This window comes from Cryptotermes secundus, unplaced genomic scaffold, assembly GCF_002891405.2.
Source record: "Cryptotermes secundus unplaced genomic scaffold, Csec_1.0 scaffold599, whole genome shotgun sequence".
Lineage (NCBI taxonomy): Eukaryota > Metazoa > Arthropoda > Insecta > Blattodea > Kalotermitidae > Cryptotermes > Cryptotermes secundus.
The window spans coordinates 802,366-811,477 of record NW_019730109.1 but is presented as its reverse complement, the minus strand read 5'-3'; the positions used below and the strand labels follow the sequence as shown (position 1 = coordinate 811,477).

Sequence of the window (9,112 nt, the reverse complement as noted above, 5' to 3'; positions counted from 1 at the left end):
CATATTATAAGGTAAGGTTATAAAACCACCTTTTAAGATCATTTTAGTGAAAGTTTCATGTTCCTATCTCATAGAATTTAAGAACAATGATGAATAAATAATTTTCGAGCAAAATTTAAATGGCCGGCTGAATATATTACCGCAGGAGCCGCGGCCGCGGAATTTAAATGACCACGTCAAAGGGTTAACCCCTGCATGTATATGTCTCAAGTATTATCACATACCTTAGTAGCTTTCAGTTGGGACATGTGTTTTTCATCCCAGCGTTTTGCTTTGCGAGCCAGATCCAAGCTGCCACCAGAGATAATTCCAGATTTCTGGTAAAATGTACCATCAAGAGCCACAGCCTAAAATATGACAGTACAATTTTAACTACAGAATGTTTAAAAAAAAGTAAGTTTCTATGCTTAATTACTTAAGCTCTATGCAATGAAGACATATGGTGCAGTGGAGGTTTAGCTTACCTTTCTTGACCTGGGCAATAGATGGAGGTGAGTGGTCAGCTACATGACCCTACTGCTTCACCCCCCGGAGAAAGAGCCCCAGTATCCATTAGACAGGAGGCTCAGTCCCCACCCCCGATTCAGAAGTGCAGAATGTTCTCTAAATCCTAATTCCTACTTCATTTTCACATTTGTGCTTTTCATTTTGTAAACCATCACAGTATGTCTGTGACCATGAATATACACCAGAAACCTCTGCATGTTCATCACAAATCAACCTCATGTAGCAACACTTACATCATATCTGTTCTTATCCATTTCATATGCAACTTTCATGGCATCCTCAGGTGTTTCACAAACAAGGGCATTATTTGTAGCAAATAAGACAGCTCGCTTAATATCCAAAGGATCGTAGTGAAGCACATCAAAGAGCAGCTTCACATTACGTGGTTCTTTGATGTTCCTACAAAACAAAGAATAAACACAAACTTCTAATCTCTCGATAATTATGATGCAATATGATACAAAATTATATTCATAATGAAGTTGCTTAAATGGAAGATTATGATCATGTGGAAAGTGACTTTACGTAGGGTGGTAGACAGTTATCTATGTTCTCGGGGAACCTGCTGCTTCCATCTTCACAGTAAATCAGTTCTAGCTACAAGATTACATTGTGTCACATGCTAGAAAACCATATACAGTATTAATATTCACAGTTATGAGAGCCTCAAATCTTGCCTGTGCTTACTTACCGTAATCGTTCTTTAAGTGGCTTTGCCTGAATGTAATCCAGAGGAAGAAAGGTTTCAGGCTCCAACATTTGTTCTTTGAGATACTGGATGCACTGACGGGCTGTTTTCTCAGTGTCAACAACAATTGCTTCCATATACTTTCCAAGCACCTTGGTGATGGCAACATTGTATCGTTTGTGGATGGGCTGGCACATATTGATCATACGGTCAAACTACGAACACACAAGTACCAATGTTGTCTGATACACAATGAAGGTGAGGAAGATAACCCTACAAGCATCTACCAAGATACATGTAAAATAACAAGAAATGGACTCATAGTTATATAATATGATAAATTATTCCAGCTTATTTGAGAAATATCAATAGTTTAGCAACTGAAAGACGAAAACAGCGCCCAGTCCCTAAAATATGGTATATTACTTTATTATAATACAGGGGGGAGGGGCTCAGAAACTTCCTTTCTTTGAAGGCGAATAAGAGAAAAACTATTGCTGATAGACAAAATTTATGTTTAGCTAATGAAAGAACACACTTTAAAGTTTTAAACAAAATATCTTGAAGGTGGTGGCCACCGTTCTCTATGCATTGATGCAACCGTTTTCTGAAGTTCCCCTCTGCACGTTCCAACATGTGCACCAGAATTTGGGCTACTTCCTGCTGAATAACATTCTTCAGTTGAAGCAGGTTTGTGGGGCGAGGTTTAAAAACCTCTGCCTCGAGGTATCCCCATAAAAAAAAATCGGCCTTAGATGAGGTGAGTGCTGTGCCCACGGGATGTCACCTCGAAGTGAGATGAGCCATCCGGGGAACTTTGCCCTCAACACTTTCATTGAAGCTCGGGCTGTGTTGGCCGTGGCACCATCCTGTTGGAACCAGACATTTCCTAGATGCATTTCTTCAAGAGCTGGTTTGAAAAAGTTTTTAATCATGTCCACATACCACTGTGAACTGATAGTAACTGCATGATTTTCTTCAAAAAAATAAGGCCATATAACGCCAACTCTCAACAACGCACACCATACTGTCACCTTATCACTGTGAAGTGGCCTCTCACAGAGCTCTCTGGGATTGTTACCACTCCAATAGCGCTTATTCTGCTTGTTGACATATCTGGATAGGTAAAAATGTGCCTCAGCACTAAAGAAAACAAGTGTGTCAAGGGGTAAAGTTTCCAATAACATTTCGCACATTGTTATTCGGTTCTGGAAATCATGTGGTGACAATTCTTGCACAACAACCATCTTATAGGGATGGAAATGATGATGCTCGTGAAGAATTTGGCGCATTGAATTATTGGGTATGTCTAGAGCGACTGCATGTTTGCAAGCAGAGCGTCATGGAGATCTCAAAATTGACTGTTGAACTGTCTCCACATTTTCTGGCGTTGTAACAGTCCGTTGTCGTCCTGATGATTTTTTCACCACACTCCTGGTTGTCCTAAAGTTCTCTACCCACAAAACAATCGATTTCCGGTCGAGAACCAGACCTCTGGGCTTAATTCCAAAGTGAGTACAGAACTCATGCTGCACCGCCAAGTAGAAATGGTGGTTCGAAAAATAGGCTTCGACAGCAAACGCATGCTGCTCACTCGTCCACCTCATGTTTCCTACTGAGGGGTATTAGATAGAAACTTCCGCGACTGCTGCATTCGCCGAGCCTATCCCCACTTTTCTGCAACCTCCCCTCCATTCACAATGCGTCTTCACAAAAAGGAAGTTTCTGTGCCCCACCCTGTATCTTCAACTTCACAGAAATTTCAAACAAACAGGATTCCTTGAGCACAAAAAATAATTAGTTACTATAGGATTCTGACGATGGTGTATAACACACTGATATATTGGGTTTCTGGACTTTATCCATCGTCCTAGTTTTTAAGTTTTTAAAAACTAGGACAATGGATAAAGTCCAGAAACCCAATATATCCACACAAAAAATAATCATTCAAATGCAATCAAATTTTATATCATAAAACTTTTAATAGAGCCATAGTGTCTGCATAACCTAATGCACCCACTGTGCAGCCTGTGTCATTTATTTTGACCTTTCAGTGATACCATGGTGGCAGTTTCAAAGAGAGGAAGACCCATATAAATCAAGAGGTATAGGAATATAACTTGTTTATGGGAGGAGACCTGAAGGATCAAAAACTGCACCATATGAGAAACTGAGAGAAAAAGAAGCACAAAGTAGAACACAAAACTGTTCAAAAGGCTGTTAAATATTTCAGTGAATAATGCCTTTGTGCTTTATAGACAAAGCCAGAATGTGAAGCAACTAATCCATCTGGATTAAAAAAGACTTCGTGGCCTGTAGTCCACAAGCAAACTATACCAACTGAGCGACCGCTGCTTGTCGGCGAAGTTAGTGCCAACTTTTGTGGATAGAGGGTGTTGCATGGTCAGCAAAACGGATCCCCACAGCCGTTAATCTCGGGTTTCTAGACTACAGCCACTATTTCCTTGAAATAGCTCCTCAATTATCTTCACAAGGCTGAGTAGACCTCATTCCAGACCCACTTCTCAGAAAATGTGGTAGCTCTGGTAATCAAACCCAGGACCTCTGGATCTGTAGCCAGAAACTCTGACCACTAAGCCACAGACGCGGTTAATCCATCTAGATTTCTGACTTCAAATAATAATCAAATAATAAAAGAATTATTGAAGTACATGGGAAGGCTTTGGAACCTCATCTCAGAGGACCATCCAAGACACCAACACCTGAAAGCAAGACACTTTGTAGAAAGGATACATCCCCTTGGGAAGAAAGCCAAGCCCAAGCAGAGATGAGCAGTNGGGGGGGGGGGGGGGGGGGGAAAGAAACTTCATTCTGGCATAAGGACCATGGAGAAGGTTTGGGTCTTGAGGGCTGCCTCAAGATCTACCACACCAAAGCCACTTCCTAGCAGCAAATAATGTATGATATTTATTAAAAAAGAGAGAGAGAGAGAGATGCTGGATGAAAGTCTTAGACTATTTGTAAGGCCTCCTGAAAGTTTCATAGAAGTAACTTCAGTAATTTCTAAAATATTATAACAGTGAAAGAATGCTGTGAGAAATGTGTGCTAATGGGTCATTTAATGACCACTGCAGTGTAGAAATAGTAGGGATTTAAATGCCGGTTTGAGGGGTTAATAAAGAGGCTGTTACAGTTGCCATAAATGCTGAAGGATAATAAATATCTGCTATATCAAAATGAGTTTCCCAGATGTCTTAACAATGAGAATTATTCATACTCATAAAAGGCCTTCTTTACTAAGTCTAGGAAAAATAACAGAGAAACACACCACGCCAGGATATAATCGTTTGAAGTTCTCAACAATTTCTTGTTTCTTCTTACGGCGTGAGTCCTCATGTTTGTCAACCCTAGCATCACCCAACTGTTCCACAACACTCTCTAGCTCCCGCTGCAACTCCTGTACCCTCTCCTTTGACATTCCAACATCTGATTGCAACTCCTCACGCATGCGTCGCTGCTCTTCCAAGGCTGCCTCGCTACTCCTGAAATAGAAACATTTGTCTTAGCACAAAACATATTACAATCACATTTCAAAACAGTTTATAATAAAGCGCAAAATGTTTTTCCATAAGTAAAATTAGCTAAAACTGTTACTGGGTAAAAGACCGAGACAGTTTACCTGATTGATCATTACAGAAGCATTACTGGCATATAAAATATGCAACTGCTATTTTATAATTCACTGCATAATTCTTCAGGATATCAAAGGTAACTATAACTGAACACATTCCTTAGAATAAAAACCACACGATTGATACTTAAGAAAATATACAATACAATTTGGACACAAATAATTAAACTAGGCTTCTTTTGCTTCTTATCACATTCAGTAAAACATATTAGGCACATACATGAAAGCACTTTTCCAGTTAGAGACAAGCCCTAGATCAGCATCTGGAAAGAATCAAGACAAGAATGAGAATTAGAACTTTCCCTAGAAAACCAATTTTTCACTGTCTCTGAATGTCAACAAACGATGATATTCACATTGAATTAATAGTCATGTTTATGTTGTTTCCACCTTCAGAAATCTGCTCGAGAAGACACTACATTTTCTTGCTGGTTTATAGTTGTTTGTTTTATATGTTTAATCACAATAACCTTGCAGTATAAACCATAACTGTTGAGCATGATACCTTCTGACACATTATTCTTTTGCACTACTTCTTTCTTGACATGATCTGCCATCTTTATGGTGAGGGACTCCTGTGTTAGCACAGGACCTCATATCACAAACAGGTGAGCTTCCAGTTTTGTTTCCTAACCCTCATAACACTTTGGGCAACCTCATGGCACCTCAAGCATATTACTGTCTCTCACTTTCTCATTAACACTCTCACAGCACAACATACAGCTAACTTTGGCATACTAAAAGCTTATAACAGATTAAAACCATCCAATGAATAAATTAAATACACACATACAACATTTAATTCATGTGAACTCATAATTTTGCAACTCTTTTGGGTTGAGACAACCAGTCTTCTACATAGTCAAACTCAGCACCAATCCTTCCTTGCAATTTTTCTAAATTCAATCTCAAAATTCATACATGCCTATAGTATTGTCACATGTCAGCGAGTTGACTAAGGGTTTGGATTGATGACTAATTTACTGAACGCTTATAACTTGTAACTACAAATAACTATAACAGTCTCACCAATTTACACACTCTACACATCACTACAATTATACTATGTCTTCTCAGTCTGCTATGTCTGCACTAGTACTTTCTTGGTGGTGGCACTTAACAATGCAACTTAAGGCTGGCTCAACTTCACTGGTTATCTTCACTACACAGCCTTGGCTTGGACTGCACAGAAAACATCACTTCCATGGTTCCTATCTTGTTGTGTGTTCATTCACTGCTGTGGAAATGTGTTTACTCTGCCATTGTATAACAATGGCTGCCTCTTGTTTTGTTCCATTATTCCAGCTTTTAGCTGTTATGTCACAATATGCATGAGGGAGAGTCAGTAAATAAGCCACAAATTGATATAAAATGTAAAGTATGTGATATTCAAACCAAGAAAAAGCATTCATTTCTCAAAATATCCTTCACCAATATTGATACACTTGCTCCATTACTTTACCAGTGCGTCAAAACCCGCTGCACAGAAGTCTTCTTCTGCTGTCTCAGCCACTTCTGCACCTGTGTTTCAACCTCTTCATCATCAGTGAAACATATGCCACCAAGGTGGAACCACTTTACACGACAAACACATCCCAACATAAACAAGAAACATTTCTTCGTGAATATCCTTTGCATTGAGTCCTTTGGCCCACAAAAACTTACAAACTGGATGCTGCTCTTGGGTAATACCTACTCAAGCAAGGTCACCATTTTGACTACAGAAACCAGCCTCTGAACATGTGCATGTGCATCTGCTACCTAGACTGTCATGAAGCTGGACTGTGCTGCTACCTAGTGATACATTTGTGTCCTATTTACTGACTCTCCCTCATATCTACCTAATGTTTATTATTTGCCATGCTAAGTGAGTTCATTGTCACCATGGGTGGGTGCAGACAGTAGACAAAGCCTCCAAATATGGAAAACAGTTGTGAATATATTGAATAAGCAGTCACGGGCAGCTAACAAGAGGTAATTCTCCAGCATGGGAAGTGGGTGGGGGACTAACAACCCCTTGGCATAAAAAAAATAACATGTTAAGAAACGTCACACAGGCCAAAATACAATGTGACTTGGAAAACTGGAAGGAAAGAGACAATTTGAGAGGCCTAGGTGTAAATGGAAGGACGGTATTAAAATGAGTCTTAAAGAAACAATGGGAGAGAGTGCACTAAATCACATGGATAACAGTACAGACCAATGGCAGGAATTTGTGAACATGGTAATGAACCTTTGTATTGCATAAAAGGCAACCATCTAAGGCATCAAGGTGACTAGTGTGCAATACCACAGCAGTAAATAATACAAAAGTTATGTGATGTTACAGCATTTTTTTTAGCATCTACACTTATTAAAGTAAGAAGAATACAGCATTTATTTTAGTGCACCAACATTTATGTGCCAGTCAGGAGAGTGCACCAAAAAAGAAAACTAACCTCCACAAACCTTACAAAGGTCTTGAGCTATGTTTGCCCACAAGGTTAAACCAGAACATGCACTAAAGCAATCATGCCCATCCTATCTAAGCATGTACTATTGCAGTCTCACCCTTTTCTTCCTTCATGTTTATGTTTAAACTTTACAGTTATAAATCAACTGAATGAGTAATGTGCATGGCACTACATCCCAGAAGATCACAGTCTTAATATTCACTGTCATGAGAACAAAAAACTTCAAATAACAATACATATCAAAACAAAAAAATCTGTTGAAGTTTCAATAGGTATTATGCCACTTTTGATATAAGGAGAAAGATGAATGATTATTCAAACTTTATTCTGGAGGAAATTCACTTCTGTTACTACTTATAATTACAGGGGGACTACCCCCCACCACATACACACTCACTTTATGTGTTCAGCTAGTTTCTCAACACGCTTCATAGCTTCATCTTTCTCATGCCCTTTCTGTCGCAGACGGTTCTCCAACTCAGCTTTCTTCCTGAACTCATTATCCAAGCGATCTTGATCAGATTTCTGTTCTCGATTGACCGAGTCCAGCTGCTGAAGGTACATAGCTGACTGCTTTCCAGCCTCCTCCTTCAGCCGGTGGTACTCTGCAACCTGCAGGAAAATAGGGACACAGACTCTCACAAGTTGTCATAGCAAAATTCAATCTGAGCACAGAAGAAGCTAATGGATACTCTGTCACTGTGCATCTTTCCACAATTCTCTATTACACAATGTACATACTATTGGTTATAATAATCTATTATTTTGGACTATGTCCAGTGCCCTAGCTCTTACATAAAAGCATAACATTTCAGAAATGATTTTACTCCTGCTTCAGGTGGAGAGGGGCATGAGGAGACATCTATTGTATTGAAACTATACAGATATTCTCATACCCTGGACCATTCTATATATCACATTTGTGATTAAAATTAATCCATATCTCAACAAGCCCAAACTAAATCCAAACCAAAACACTCCATGCCACAATTCGACAAGTGCAAAATATTAAGAATTCAGGAAAAATAAGTTCCAACATATGAGAAATTCCGCACGCGTGGCGATGCACAACCAGTTAACAGAAGACCATATGGACCCACCTCATCATCACACATACTACAGAAAGGAATCAAAACAACGATATATGGCCAGGTATATAACTGAGATCACATTCAAAGATAAAATCCTATTAAATCTAAAATCAAAGACACCATATATCAAGTCAATAATTATAAAATGTTAATAATTCAGGAAATCAAATACCCACATATTAAAAACTAACCAGAGAAGAACATTTCTATGAGTGGGGACCCAAAAATAACCGGAACCGACCTGTTGCGAGCGCATGCTTTGTAGTTACGAGTTGTGCTGCTAGGTGGTGTTAGCTGGGGGTCTCCCGCGACTGTTAGTGAGCTGGCGTCAGTCTGAGTTAAGTGGTTTGTCTGTGGTGCTCTGTTGTGTGCGTTCCTGTTTCAACCCTTTGGCGATTAGTGAGATGGCCGACCAGAAGGAACAAAGAGTGTGCGTGAAATTTTGCTTTCTGTTAGGGAAAACTGCAGCCGAGACTGTTGGGATGCTTCGGCAAGCCTTTAATGATGATGCTTTGGGGAAATCACAGGTCTATGAGTGGTTTTCCCATTTCAAATCTGGCAACATGTCAACAGAAGACATGCCATGCCCTGGGTCCTTCGACAGGAAGAAATGACGAAAACACTCTCGTAATCTTCGTAACACATCCAGGTAGAAATGTTGGTTCACTGTTTGTCCTGGCAGAACGAACTCTTTGTGGACAATGCCATTCACATCAAAAAA

General features: G+C 39.6%; 1 protein-coding gene across 1 annotated transcript in view; it reads right to left on the bottom strand.

The window, feature by feature from the left end:
- Positions 1 to 9,112, bottom strand: part of LOC111866161 (structural maintenance of chromosomes protein 1A) — a 70,362-nt gene that overhangs the window by 33,732 nt on the left and 27,518 nt on the right. Inside the window, exons 8-12 of the mRNA XM_023854829.2 lie at positions 7,698 to 7,912; positions 4,485 to 4,698; positions 1,199 to 1,410; positions 741 to 906; positions 225 to 347 (exon numbers count right to left, since the gene is read on the bottom strand). Of these exons, the coding sequence (XP_023710597.1) occupies positions 225 to 347; positions 741 to 906; positions 1,199 to 1,410; positions 4,485 to 4,698; positions 7,698 to 7,912 (930 nt within the window). The remainder of the gene's footprint in view (positions 1 to 224; positions 348 to 740; positions 907 to 1,198; positions 1,411 to 4,484; positions 4,699 to 7,697; positions 7,913 to 9,112) is intronic.